We start from the raw sequence: 14,971 nt of genomic DNA on the forward strand, positions 1-14,971 counted from the left end.
GATGGGTGGAGAAAACTGTTCAGTGTAGTTACTTTAATAATTTCTGTTTATTTTTTTTAATCTTTGGTCTGAGAATACTATGACTGTGGTTTTTGTGCAAGTTGAAAATGAGATGCTAGGAGATGGGATTTTACTCTATGTGTTTTAATCTGGATTTTATCTCCACTTTAAATTCTGTGCCAGTTACCCTTATCAGACCACCTTTATGGTCCTTTAAAAAACCAAAAGTGTCTTTTTGTTCTTGAAGCAGTTGTGAAAAGAACAGTCCCAGATGTATGTGCAACTTGCCACGTTCATGCTACATGTCATCAAATTGAAGGAAAAAGTGTCTGCATCTGTAACTATGGATTTGTAGGCAATGGAAGAACTCATTGTCAAGGTAGGCTGGCTTTTTGTGAAATGGCAAGAAACTATGTACATTCCTAAAATGTTCTTTTTCAAGTAATATTACTGAATTCTTCAAAACATGTTAAAAGCTTTGTAATTTTCTGGCAAAATTTCCAAAACCTGGAATATGTTTGGATTTTTTTTGTAAATGGCTAGCCATGAGCTTGTACTTGTACTTGATGTAAGTATTGTTTTCTACTTAGCTGTTTATTTTATTCAGTTTCTGCTAAATTATGATGGATTGAAATTAATTTTGTCTTAGAATATATAGGGTTTTATAAAATATTTGTTTTTCAAATATATTGGAACGATTAAAAACCGACAATAAAACTGACAGTTAAAATTAGCACTTTTTTGGTAATTTTTCCAGTTACCTCAGATTACTGGGTAACTAAAAATTAATTTAATAAATTGAAGGTCTGTTCTTAATAACAGTGTGCATTTATACGCAGATTTCTTAAGTGCAAATATCTGTTACATGAAAAGTGTTAAGCGTTGTTTTATTACTGCAGCTGATAGCATCCTTTTAAGACTATCTCATATGTGATAAATCAGTACATGAATCAAAGGACGATGTCAAATGCTGTGTCTGAGTATACGTAACAACTTACCACTGCTTAATAAAGGTGAAGCTCCTCCACTTCTGATCTCTTCCCCTTCCTTCTCAGACGCTGGCACCAGCTGGGCCCTGCACAGAATTCATTTATCTTGGTATTGTGGGAGAAGGCAAGCTGCACATTTTGCCATGCTCTCTGCCAGTTGAGTGAGTTGGGCAGGATCAGCGCTAGCTCCATCAAGAGCAGAAGCGGAGAGCAGGCTCCTCTGTTTCCAACAGCTCTTAGATCAACTCAAGCTATGTTATGCAACTTTATTCAGTTTCATATAGGGATGCCAACCTCTGTTAATCTAAATACTCCAGTTTACCAACAGTGTTTACATCCCAAATAACTTAGAGATAAAAACAGTTACGGGAAGTCTGGTTACACAAGAATGAGTGAGGAGGGAAGGATATTCTACTTTTTAAAATCTCTCTCTGATGTATTTTAAATGTGCTGACAGATAAAGATGAATGTCAGATTGGAGCCAGCAAGATCTGTGGAAATCATACACTGTGTCATAATACACATGGGAGTTTTTACTGTGTTTGCCTTGATGGATACCGAGCCTCCAACAATAACAAGACGTTTATTCCCAATGATGGCACAAACTGTACAGGTAGGCCATCACAAAGAATCTTGAGCACCATGAATCCAGAACTTAAATTTTCTGCTGCACAAATCTTCCCCCCCCCTCACTTTAGAACTTATTTTCTAAAAGTATGTCAGAGCACTTTCTGCTGTGGTTGCTAACACTTATTTGACATCTATGTTCTAAGAGCTATGAAATAGTTCTAGTTAGCATTGTTTGCTGTGTTACAGATCATTGTCTCGCAGCAATAGGCAATAATCTTTCCAGAAGAAGCACCTAGATTAAAGAAAATAAGATTTTCTTAAGATAAACTTACCTTTCCCCAAGAGTGTCATATTTGTGTAGATTATTAGGCAGTTCATTGTTATAGTAACAAACTGTTGTAACCGAGTGAGGTACTTGCAGATATGGTATTTTTCTGGGATCGTTGTACTAGGAGATAACATTGGAAACTATTTGTCAGGTAAAACAGAAACAATTTGAAAGATAGCTAGCTCTAAAATTCAGAGTCTCCTTCTTCCAGATGCTTGAACACCAGGCAATGATAAGCTCCTTTGTTTCCCAGAAAAGTCATCAGAAGCTATGTAGAACCATTCATGAAATGTTTTATTTGTTTTAAGCTTGGTCCTACATTAATTAGAAAAAAAACCCAACCCAAACCGAAAACCTATTATGAAGTGTATGTATTTTTCTCTGAATTTTTAGATATTGATGAATGTGAGGAGTCTGGGCTGTGTGGTCACAATGCAAGATGCATGAATACTGAAGGAAGCTACAAGTGTTACTGCAGTGATGGTTATAAATTGGAAAATGAAGAACGTTCTTTTCATCCAGACGGGAACATAGTGTCATGCAAAGGTTAGAGTTTTTCCTAGCAGGTAAAATCGGATCTTGCTTGATGTTGTAGTACCTGCTCTGACCTGTGCTTCTAAGTCTGCAGGGCAGAAGCCCTGTCTCTGGACTTCACCTGCTATATGATTTTTCTTCTTGGATTCAGTTTGTTCCAGTGATGTCTGGATAGTAGGATTGACACTGGATATTATTTCTAAAGGCTCTTGGAAGGAGTTCTGGTGTGCAGGGTGAGAGAAGCTTAACAATGCATTGAAGGAGATGTATTTAGTTTCTGAATAGGAGGGAAGTGTGGTATAATCCACTTGCTTATATAATCACACTGTGTGAAGGGGAAGGAAAGGAGGGATAAATACATGGTAAGAGAGGTCAGATGAATGAAACAAGGCTAGAGGAGAGGAAAAATAAAATAATAGCTTGGCTATTTATTATATACTGTGCCAACTGCTTAAATAAACTGTTCTGTTTATTTTGCCGTAAAAAAATTTCAATTTGAAACTGTTCGTCTTTTCCTCTCTAGTGCAGATTTTCACAGATGCAGAGTGCTAGCACTCTCAGCTGGAGCTGTCAAATGAGTCTGTAATGAACCCAGGCATCCCAGGTGGAAGGAACTGCCTCGATTATACCCAACTCTCATTTCTGAATTATTGCAAGAACTGTCAGTAGAACTCAGTGCCTGTAGTTTGTCCAGTTTTTCCAACTGGAGTGCTCCACTTAGTTTTGCTAAGTTTAATTTCTGATCAACCTGCTTATCTCGCCAGCTTTCCCATCCACATTTTGTGGTGAGGTAGTTGTGTCTGTACTGACAAGTTGCTTGCGGAGTCAGGCAGGGGAGCGCTGCCAAACAGTTGTGCTGAAGGAATGTCACTTTTCTATGAAGGCTGGTTCAGGAAGATGGAGGAACAGAGAGCAGACCATTTCATTTCAGCCTATCTGTCGTGCTTCACCTTTCCTGTGCACAGGGAAAGGCTGTGCACTGGGGCCTGAAATTTTCCTTTGCTGTTGAAGAATCATTCAGCCATTGCTGTGATGAGACTGACACATGCGCAGCACCATCACATTGCAGTATCTCCCCTTTGGTGTTGTGAATGGCTCCAGCTGTGTGTTAGTAAGGATGCAGCTCAATACCTGGATCACTGTGCTCCTCCATCTGTGACCAGTACAACTCTTTAATCTTCTAGCCCTTTGGCATCCCCTCAGATTCATGAGACTAGATGTATTTTGTGATGTGTCCATCCAGTACAGCTCATTTTAAAGTGTCTGTGTTGTGATTTTTGAACTGTAAGATCTTTTGACTCCCATCTCTTTGCAGAAATCGGATGTGGTTCTCCTCCTGAAATGAAGCATGGCTACATTGTGGGGAACTACAGCTTGCTACCTGGAAGTGCGGTTCATTATGAATGTAAAGAAGGGTTTTACAGCAACGAGGGAAAGTTCTCGTATTGCACTGCAAATGAAACTTGGGAACCTGCTACTTTAAGCTGTAAAGGTGAAAATTGCCTTAAATCTTTGTTAAATTCTTCATTAAGAGGTTTTATGGATGGGGAAATGTGTTTGTGAAAGACAGTAGACTGTTTCCTCAATATGAAGGATAATTTCTCAAGATCTGACTAGGTGTAAAAAAGAAGAAAAGGACAGGTTATAAAATTATGCCACCTCTTCTTGTGAGTGTTACAACATTTGCGATGCGAGTCCTTGCATTTTTACAGAAACTGCAGTGTGTCCTTGTGCCTGTGAACCAGGGCCTAGAAAGTGACTCAATTTCTGTACATTTTGTGGGAAAGGCCACTGAGGTGGAAAGCATCAGTGATCTCTCATGAAAAGAACAATTTTTCTGACAGCTGGTGTAGGCTTTTCCTAAGGTTAACTGTAGATGGAAAAAAAGAAGCATCATATCACCCTTCACCTCTGGATAGTCTTTATGATTTTAAGAGCTTTTGTACATTAGCAAACACTTTTACATCTGTGAAGTGTGAAGTTTCTCATGAGCATCTTTAAAACTTCCACTTGCTTTGAATTGCCCATTCCATTGAAGTATTACTGCTTACAAGTGCAGGATTTTGTATTCCTGTGAGTAGTTAGAAAGTCTTTATATTAGTTAAATTACACATTAAGTGCTAGCTAACAGAAGCTATACGGTGTATAACAATTCTGTAGGGGAGAACTGTCATCCTGAAAATTATCCATTAGTGAGGAGAGTTCCTTCTTTCAAAATAAAAAAGCCTTTGTGGTGTTTTGTTTTTATTTTCCTTTGAGAGTGAATAGAAGTGTAATGTTGGTATGTGTGTCTGTGGAAATTGAATAAATTAGAATAAGGATCAGTGTGGCAGGGAAGAGTGAAATATTAAATATCACCAGAAAATTAATAAGAAAGAAATGAGCAAACAATTTAATACTAAATTATTGGCATAAAAAATAAACAATTTAAATAACTTCTTTCCCCCAGAATAAATTAAGAGCAGTGAATTTGAAAACAAAAAGGAAGTACACAAAGTCTTAAGAGGTCCCTAAAGGAATCTTTTGGAATGCTGTCCGTGTGAGTTGTTAGTACATTTGTTCTTTATTAATATTTTTCAGTGATTACTTTTTCATGTGTTTGTTGGTTGTTTTTTGTTTGTTTTTTTTGTTTATTTTTTACAGTCAAACAGTAGGTCAGGTTGGCGTTTCTGAGCACACCTGTTAATTGAGATAAAATATATCCAATGCCAAGAAACAGCCCATGAGTCTGAAATGATGAACTCATTTCTCTGTTTTCCTGGATTTCAGTGAGGACTACTCTTTTTGTAAAATCAGCAAGTCTGATTTTTGTTTTAATATTAGTAAAGGCATGCTTAAATAATTCTTTAAACTCTGAGAGTTTCCCTAATAAGTATTTATTGTTAATTTAATAATTTCTTCTGACCAGATGTAATGTATTCTTTTTCAAAAAGAATGTAAATTTGTCTTTTATCGTCCTTCCTATGGTAGTTTAAGAGTTTATTTTATGCAGTTATGGTGAAACTGGTCATTGAAGGTAGGTCAGACTTGGTAATATGTGACCTAACGTCGAAGTACTGTAGGTGGAGCAGATCCCTTTATTATTATTATTATTTAAATATAAGTATATGGATGTAATCTTTCTTGAAGAACATATTTTCCCTTGAATGTTAATGAAACAGTTGTCTTGAAAAGTCAGATGTATGTGAAGAGATGTAGTTAAACTGCTGAATATGAGTGTTGTGTCAGGCTAACATGAAAGCCTTTTAGATGGTTGCTTACCTTAGAAGATGGACATTATATCAAACAAATTGCTTTTCGTGCTGTGTGACTGTAAATGACAACTTGGCATGTTTGTGAACAGAGCAGCTATTGCAATGCATTCTGAACACCATGTAGGCTCTTGCTTTAACAGGAAGCTTTTTGTACCGTATGTTGTAACCTTTTCTCTGGTTTTGTGTTTCTCTCATCCTTGTGCACTTTTAAAAATCCCGCTTCCTAAAGGCAGTTTCTACTCGTCTGCCTCTCCATTACTGACTGCAAATAACATAGAACCAGCTTGCTGCCTTTGTAAAAGGAGGAGAATCTTAAAGATTAAAATAAAACAGGGCATTTTCTGTATGCTAGCAGCTAGGCTGAGGAAGGAATCATGGATTTATTGTGGCATACTGAGAGAAAGGCAGAGAGAAGTAATTTTATTTGGAAGCAGCTCTGGAGTAGCTACAGCACTCTCGGTTATGGTGGGGTTGTCACAGGGGACATGAGGAACTGCTGGATCACCACAGAAGTGGGTTATTTGATAACAGTGAAAGAAATACTCATGGGAGTGCAGCCATCATCACTTTGGCTGCTTGACTAACAAGTTTACCTTCCTTTTTGTTCCTCTTCTTAGGTGTGGATTGTGGAGTTCCACCTTCTGTTTTAAATGCACATCCAGCATCTGAAAGTGGGAACACATATGGAAGTGAAGTTACTTACAGTTGTGCTCTTGGTTCCTTTATTGCAAGTGGCAATCAGACTACAGTCTGCAATGCCAAAGGACAGTGGCATGGTGCTGATTTGGTGTGCAAAGGTTAATGTAATTTCCCTTCAGATTTATCTAGCATAGATACTGTTGAAGCCACCATAATTAATAGCAGTCCTCAGTTAGAGACATCCTCTTTGAGCTTTTCGGTTATACACTTTTCTGGCATATGAAGTTCGGTCACAAAACAAAAGCCATATATTAAACAGGGGTATTTTTATCTGTGTTGCTAATGAAGTTGCAACAAATTGTTAAAAGTTGACATTCTAAGGATGAAATCCCAATGCATGTCAGGCATTGGGATTACCATGAGATGAAAATTCAGCCTAAATTGCTGCCATTTTTCTAGCTTTGTATCTACTCTGTGGTTGAAGCCACTCGTCAGAAATTGAACCAGTATTAGCAGTTAGCGTCCCCTTAAAATTCCCGTATTTGAACAGTTTGCAGTTGCGAATTATGATTGCTCAAGCATGCTATTGTTATTTGACATAAGTCAAATCCCTTTTGTTACTGTGATTTGAAAGAAGGTAGCCTAACAAGTTCCTTGATAAAGAGAAAACACAAAGATGCATTGAAAAAAAGCATTTTGCCCAACAAAATCCCCAGTGTATTTTTATTATGAGCTCATATTAATGTGACCTCACGTTAATTACAGTCTTTAGGCAGTTTTTCCATTGGCCCAACTTCACTTCTCCATTCACTGGATGATAATATCTTTTCAGCTTGGTCTGGCAGAGTTGAGTTTTCTGTTCATTGTAATCGAATGTAATTTCTTTAGTGTGTGATGCATATGTTACAACCACTCTCTAGTTTTAGAATCTTCTTCAGTATTAATATTCTGGCCCACCAATCTAAACAGAAGGTTCACTCTGTTACACAGAAATGTCTGCATTTGTGCTTTTCAATCAGATTATAAGATGGCCGTGGGTAGACAGGTAGAAAGTTAAGCAGCAGTAATTTTTGTACCTCATCACATACTCTCCTTCTTAAGGTTCAGCATGTTCTTTGCATGTGCATTCATTATCCTAAAGATTGTTCTGATAATTTTTCATAGATACACACATTCATATACAGTGCAATTTGAAAAGAAAGGTAATCATTGTAGTGGATATATTTCCCATTGCAATAGATATGTTTAACTTCTCCTTTAAAGGTTGTACAGATCATGTTTCTATAAACTTTTTTTTTTACTTTTGTTTTTTTGAGTAGAATTTCAGAATTGTTTAAGATTATTTTTTAAACTTTTAAAATAAATTTGCACATATAAGCATTAGTGAAGGTACTATTTTAATTCCCTAACATTTTTTACTTCTTGTAAGTGAAGTGGTGCAGAATGTTTTATTGGAGTGCAAAGTTCATTGTGAATTTGAAAGGGAATTTTAATGCTAAGTAATATCCTTCCATTGATTTGATCTTCACTCTATTCTTTTTTTGTTCCCTGATTTTATTGAAACAAATTGAAAACAACTGATCAAATGAATTGACTTGTAAGTGCATTACTACAGCTTTCTAATTCTCTAGGTCTGAAAAATCCATCAGCTTTTCACCCGGAATTGCTTTCTGCTTTGTCTGTAGCAGTGTTGCTTTTTTCTTCTTCTTCTTTTGTTTTTTCTTCTTTCTTCTTCTTTTCTTTTTTCTTTCTTTCTTCTTTTCTCCTTCTTTCTTTTTTTCTTCTTTTTTTTCTTACTTTGTTCTTTCTTTCTTATTTTTCTCTCTTTTTTTTTTCCCAAAAGCTTGAAGTAAATTCAGTAGCAAAGGTATGTAACTTTCTTGATGCTGTTCTTCCATGTCACTCCTTGGACCATGTGTTGTTTTTCAGATCTATCGTTACTAATGATAGTTAAAATAAAGGAATAAATAGTATGTGGGAGGTAAGAGGCTGTTGTGGGAAGACAAATGCATTTTTAAAAATTTGCTTAGAGATCCTTGTTCTCCATTTCTAAACAGGACACTGTTTTGTTTTATGTTTCATCTTGAAAGATAAATGTTCCACCCTGCTAGAAAGTCTCCAGTCACCAAATTCTGGGTCCTAAAGGGCTGGCCTGACTTCTAGAAGTCACGGAGAAGTGAACAAAAGTGAGGTGTTACTTGCTGGGACAGTTAATCTTTCTTCCTTTAACACTTTTGATATGCCTTGCCTATTTTAGTTTTCAGGTTTTGTTATCCTGTTTTTTCTGTTTCAGAGATAGACTGTGGCAAACCTTTGCTGATTCCACACGCGGAAATTATCTGGAACAACTCAACCACTCTACGGAGCAGAGTGTACTATCAGTGTGAAGAAGGATATTATTTTAGCGGAGACAGGAATTTTTCAGAATGCACAATATATCGGTCATGGGAGAATATGACATACATATGCAGAGGTAAATATTACTGTAGGAAGTTGCAGTGTGGTGTGTTATCTAAATAGTTTCTCATTCCTGTTCTGAAGGTAGGAACAGGAGGAAGGATGAAGGCAAGAAATCCCTTTCTAATTTATGATGTAGGGAATGTGGTGGTACTTTTTGATGGAACGGTCATGGAAGAGAATGTTAATCATGCAACAGTTTCTAGTGGATGCCATAAATCTTTCTGTAGCTGTCTTGCTTTTTATTTCAAACAGAGACTAACACAACTAGAATTTCATTGCAGCACTTTGTTGGAGCTTTAAAAGCCTCAAGAATTTCGCCAGATGAGCAGAAGTCATCAAACGGTATTTTGTTGTGAGCCTAATACCCGAAGTGTAAAGTGCTCTGCGATGAAAGTAGGGACAATGGAATTCAAAAGTCTTCTTTCTTTTTTTTTCTCCTCTTATAATGCCCAAAGTAAAATCTGTTTGTGGGTGCCTTTTCAGATCTAGTTGTCTGAATTTCAGTCCTGAAAATTTTTCTTATAAAAAGAATGAGCCCTGAGAAAGGAGATTTGTAATGAAGGTGTTGTCTTACTGGGGGCTTGGAAGAAGGATGCACTGACATTTTAATAATAGCAAAAAAATAGTGTATGTTTTGGGCTGTGGTGGTTGTGCTCCTTAAGTGTTCTTCTGTGTCTTTAGAAAGAGGTGTCATCAGAGAGCTTTACAACTGTCCATCTCTTGTTTTTAAGTAGCGGTGCTGTCTTCTGCAGATGGTAATGCTCCTGTACCTTTATAGCATCCACATATTTTTCAAATGGACTGGAAGCGTGTCTTTGCTGCCATTTCACAGACCAAGCCTTTACACAGTGAGTTGCCACTTGGTGCCTCTCTTGCCTCGCTTAATGTCTTGAGCATTCACTGTGAATACTCACGGATGTATATGATCTTAAGGGTGTCCATAATTAATCAGTAATTCGCATTAAAATGAAAGAAAATTGTGTAGAATTCCAAAATAATTTATGATAGAAGTCAGAAAGTTTGTCTTTTCCTACTGCCTTAAAAACATCACTAGAAGTAAGGAAGTTTAATGATTTCCCCTGAGCATGTTTTCTTTGGCAAATATTCACTTCTTCATTTCTTAGGCAGTGATTGCTATGGAATGCTCTTTATTTGCATTGTCTGTTAGGGTATATATAAGGTGTGTGTGTGTATATGTAAGTAAATTTGATAGTAGATAGTCTGAATATTTAAAAAATTGCTTAATGAAATGAATTTTACTGGGACATGCTGACTGGATTAAGCTGTCAACAGTGAAGTCTGGCAGCAGTCAGGTGGATTACAGTCTTACTTTCCCAACTCTTGATTAGTATACGTAAATTGAAGAGACTAAAGTGCAGAGAACATGCCAGCAATTAAATACTGCTGTCCAGTATGTTCAGTGGATGAATCTGGACATCCTGTACATGTTTTCCTTTTTGAGTGGATTCCACAAATAAAGTTTTAATTATTTAGCATGGCTATAAGAAGGCTATAAAAAAGGTGATTTGTGCCTTGATTATCTATGTAAGATGCTGGTTCCTAAATCTGCTGTTGAAGATGACACAGTGTGCAATTGATATCGTAAGCCATTACCAAGTCCATGAAGAGTATCATTTTGAGAAGGACAGAGAGAGGAACTGAACGGTGTCTGAAATGAAAATGTGTACATTGAGTTAGTTTTGTCTTTCATTGAGCTTGGATACAGATGTTTGGTGGTAAAAGGTCAGAAAGGGCTAACATAGATGCTAAAGTAAAATCTTTTTGCCTTGTAATATGTGTAGATGGTGTATGTGCATACATGTACACAGATACACACACACACACACAAACAGTCTTTGACTTTTGAGAACTTATTTCTTGAGTATCCAGGGAAAGTGAAGATGAATTATGGTGAATAGGATGCTTACAGTGTTGTCTTGTTCTTCACACCAGAACTTTTTTCAGTACTTTTTCCAGTCTTCTTCACAGTTACGAAGGGGTCGCTTCAAGCACAAAAGGCATAGTGTATGATGCACATTATTGGTAAAGCATTTCATAGCTCAGGCAGTGGGAAACAGCTGTTGTAGTCAAAAGGGTAAATTGACCTCTCTGTCCCTTTAATGCTGAATCTGACAGCACAGCAATCTCAGTTGTCGTCATTTGTGAGAGCCTTCCAAAGTAGTGCTAGGCAGTAAAGGCTGTCAGCAAATCATAGGCTTCTCATGCATGATGTGTAAAGAAAAAGGTGATCCAGTCCCAATGTGTTGTAAACCTGCAACTCAAATAGGGAAAAAATAATTCTTCACTTCAATGCACCTTCTGTCTGTTCCTGAGCTTGGAGCTTCTATGTTATAACCTTTTGAGTGCATGCTCTTTTTTATGTTAACTGTAACTAAATGCAATGTGAACTGTTTGTCTTTCACTAAAGATTAATTCCCTGTTTCAGAGTGCTTAATTTTTTCCACAAGTAGAGTTTAGTTGCATGTCTTGACCTCTGGAGAGTTTGTTGAAATAATCAAGTGAAACTTGGGTATTATGGCAGTGAGGAGTTCCTTCAAAGCATCAAGAGAAATGGGTGCTAGTTGGTTTTGAGCCGTTTCACAGAAAATTTATGTTGTATACCAGCACTGAAAATCCTAAGAGCTGGGAGGATGGAGGATACTTACCAAATACATGCCTCAGAGATTTGAAGGTTTGGAAGGAAAAGCAGCTTGATGAATTAGTCCAGAGAAGGCATAGCAGATTGTCCACACTGTGCACTTTAAAACATTGCAGAAGAGGAAAAGAATAATGCAAAAAAACCCTTGAAAAAGTATCAGAAACAAAATTGAAATCTAGTCTGGAATAAACAGAGCAGGATCATCCTTCAGGTGTCATTTAACTGTAAACCCATAGCAAAGATAATTTCCTTGCAACTGAGAGGGTCTAGTTACTTTTTTTAAAAATCCAGAGTTGTTTTCCCTAAGCTTTCACTTTCCCTTCTTCTCTTTTGCTTTGTCCTGTTCTCTATGAGTGATTTCCCTTCTAGCTAGAATTCTCTGGGATGTCAGTTTTTACATTCTGACTTGTACAATAAGAGATGACACAGAAGGGCAGCTGGGATGTTCTGTGGTGGCAGTGTCCATAATTTCTACACAACAGCTCATGGGTTAACTTTCACTCCCCTAACTTTTATTCCCATTCATGTGTAAATAATTCATGTCAGCAGTTATGAGCCTAATAGAAAAGGTATCATTCACATCTGTTGGCATTGATTAAAACCCATGGTTTTGTAGGAGTAAGAATCCTATGTAACAATTAGGATAATTGTAGTCATCAGTGAAAAGGATCTGATTGGCCTGAGTTCTTGTAAAGGCCTAATTTGATATGTTAAATCCAGACATCTGGTAATTTGGTAATTTCTTTAATTGCCTAGAAAAATACTGGTGGAGCCTATGTTATGGGAGATGCTACTTCTTAGATCAAAGTGATGCAACCCAGTGACAGATAAAAAAAAGGTGTAGCTTTTTGCAGGGCTATTTAGGCTTTTGTTTGGTTGAAACTGAACTAATAATTACCCAGTTTGTGATGGCAGATACCAGTCTCAGAGCCTCTTTCAGCTGGGGAGTAGATCATGTGCATTTCTAACCCCAGCCCATCTAATCCCATCTAGTCTGACACCCTTGTTTGATACATCTTTCCTTTGTAACTACACTCGCAACTACATCTCTCATGTTTTTGTCAGTCTGGTTCAATACATGATTTACTCTGCTCCTGATTGTCTCCCAGTAACATTTTTAGACCAAAGGAGGTAGTAAATCATTAGCTGTCTGTCTGCTTCTTCCTGCATGACTGTCTCTGCCTACAGCTTTGTGGATTTCCTCTGTGTGAAGTTTTAGATTGAAGGTGAAAACCTGCTGAAATTTTGCAATGCTGGTTAAACTGGAAGCAATTATGTTACTCTGAAATTTGAAAAACTGCAAAAAATGTACCATGCTACCCTAAAATGTATAAATACTGAGATAAGTCTTTGAAATGTAAAAGCCATATATAGTTGCAAAACCTACCATGCAAGAGGAGTTTACCTCTATGCTGTGGAGCAGGTGCCTTGAAACAGTCTGAGCAGCAGATCTCTTTGAAACGTTGTTTGTTCTCATTTTATTTCTGTATCTGAATGTATGTGTGGTGCATATTAGTAGCAGATGGCTTTTGCAGCATAATTCACATTTTTCACAGGATTGAACAGGCAAAACATATAAAAAACCCACTAGTGTTCGGGTTTGTTCTTTCTCCCAAATTGCATGTGTGTGGGGGGTTTGGTGAGAATAGCTCCGTAAGTGAATTTGCACACATGGATGCTCTTTTGGCTACTTGCAGAAAATTGTAGCCATCTACTTTCTGGTAAATACCATATTTTCATGCAAGTTCAAAAGTACTTCACTGATAAGATTTATCTTGAGCTGAAGTCAGTGGTAATCAAGTGTTCTTTCAACTGAGGACTACTGGATTGTGTATGTGGAAGAAGTTTTGGTTTTAGTAACTGTTTAGACTTAAGAGTTATCTATATGTTATGGTTGTGTTCTGAATCAGCAAATAACAACACTAAGTACTGGGACCTGAATTCACAGAGGCTGATAAACGAAGGATTAAGGTTGGTGCTCACAGCACAGGGTTAAGGCCGAAGAGTGTGAGAAAACAAGCACTTATGCACTGGCTATAATTACTGTGAAGATTTTCCCACACACTCAAGCACAGAGTTAGGCCCTTCTTCCTAGCAGCTATTTTAAAAGTGGAATAAGGAGTACTGAGACCTTCACTCCTTGTTTTTCTTCTTAGAATTAATTTATTTGGGTTTCTTACCATGATTTCTCCCCCTCCAATGCTTATTTGCACTGTTGTATCACTTTGTTTCTTGCTTTTTGTGTTCTCCTGTTTGTATTGCGTTCACCAGCACCTGTCTTTTCTGGCAGCTGACATCCAGGTGATGATGTGTCTCTCTACCCTCTCCCAGATTTGCCTTTCAGCATTTGACTCCTCCAGGATCTTTTTCCACCCTTCTGCTCTGGTCTCCAGGTATTTGCATGTCGTTTTTTAGGATGCTTTTCCTTGGAGTGGGAAGGAGATTGAGAAGGTAACCTGGAGGTTAGTGGAGCAGCAGTGCCATCCAGTGGCCTTCCCGGTTAATGACAGATTGAAATTTGTAGTGCTGAAGTATGCAGCGATTGAGGGTCTTCACTTCTCTCATCTTATCTGTGAATCTGAGTGAAAGCTGTTGTGAAAGCCGAGTGAAAATCAGATGCGTTGAAGACCTGCATGCCCCTGTCTGCTAAGGCATCACACTGAGGCCAGGCTCATATCGTGCATTTCACGTTGGGAGTTCCTAAGGTCTGAAAGTCACTGGCACCGTTAGAGTTCACAGGAGAACTGTCAGGGAGCTTGTTTTCTGCAGGTGTGAGAATGTTTTTCTCAGAGATAGCTTTGTGCTAATGTTAGTTCTGGTGTTTGTGCTAGTGGGATTAAAGGTAAACCAGGCATTTATTGTACATTTGTTTACAGAAACAAAGAATGTGTGATGAGAAAGGGAGGAAGAGAATTTTCCTCCAGAAGCCCAGGACTTTGCTGTGGTGTTCACTCTCTCCACCCTATTTCGCTCTTATCCATTTAGAGTGGAAACTTTTGAGGAAAAAGTCTGCCAGCTATTCTGTGGATGTGTGGGAATTGCATGATGGCTTGTCCTGGAAGTTTAGAAAGCATGACAGAAAAATTGCTGTGGTTACAGAAAAAATGCTACTAGTTCTGCCTTCTTACTTCCAAGGAGGCCTCTATATAAGATTTCTTTCCTTGCATGAATATGTGGCATAATCACTTTTTTGTTGTTTGCTGCTTTGTTTTGCTTATTTTTTACTGAGTATTTTATAAACTCATGAATCAAATGCTTGATTTTCTTGCTGAGGAGTCTCAGAGATTACTTTTTCCCCCCCTCCTTTCTTGTTATGCATTGTAATTCAGATTTCATGGGTATGCAAACATTTTCTGACTGCGCTGTAATGAGGAATTTTGGCCATCTGGTCTTTTAGTAAAAATGTATCTGAATTGAAGAATACAACAGCTGTACATGCTTTTTTTGCTCTGTGTTCGTCCAGAAGTCTTAATACTGTGGAGTTTCTAGATACTACTTTGAAACAGATAACAATAAGCAGCATTTAATTACAATTAAT

The 14,971-nt window shown here is 37.6% G+C and overlaps 1 protein-coding gene across 1 annotated transcript in view; it reads left to right on the forward strand.

The window, feature by feature from the left end:
- Nucleotides 1-247: 247 nt before the first annotated feature.
- Nucleotides 248-14,971, forward strand: part of SUSD1 (sushi domain containing 1) — a gene marked incomplete at its 5' end in the record, with an annotated part of 39,242 nt that continues 24,518 nt past the window's right edge. The window contains 6 exons of the mRNA XM_010188512.1: nucleotides 248-379; nucleotides 1,447-1,602; nucleotides 2,281-2,433; nucleotides 3,737-3,913; nucleotides 6,293-6,472; nucleotides 8,608-8,787. Of these exons, the coding sequence (XP_010186814.1) occupies nucleotides 248-379; nucleotides 1,447-1,602; nucleotides 2,281-2,433; nucleotides 3,737-3,913; nucleotides 6,293-6,472; nucleotides 8,608-8,787 (978 nt within the window). The remainder of the gene's footprint in view (nucleotides 380-1,446; nucleotides 1,603-2,280; nucleotides 2,434-3,736; nucleotides 3,914-6,292; nucleotides 6,473-8,607; nucleotides 8,788-14,971) is intronic.

The sequence above is a fragment of the Mesitornis unicolor genome, unplaced genomic scaffold (assembly GCF_000695765.1).
Source record: "Mesitornis unicolor isolate BGI_N332 unplaced genomic scaffold, ASM69576v1 scaffold42047, whole genome shotgun sequence".
Taxonomy (NCBI): domain Eukaryota; kingdom Metazoa; phylum Chordata; class Aves; order Mesitornithiformes; family Mesitornithidae; genus Mesitornis; species Mesitornis unicolor.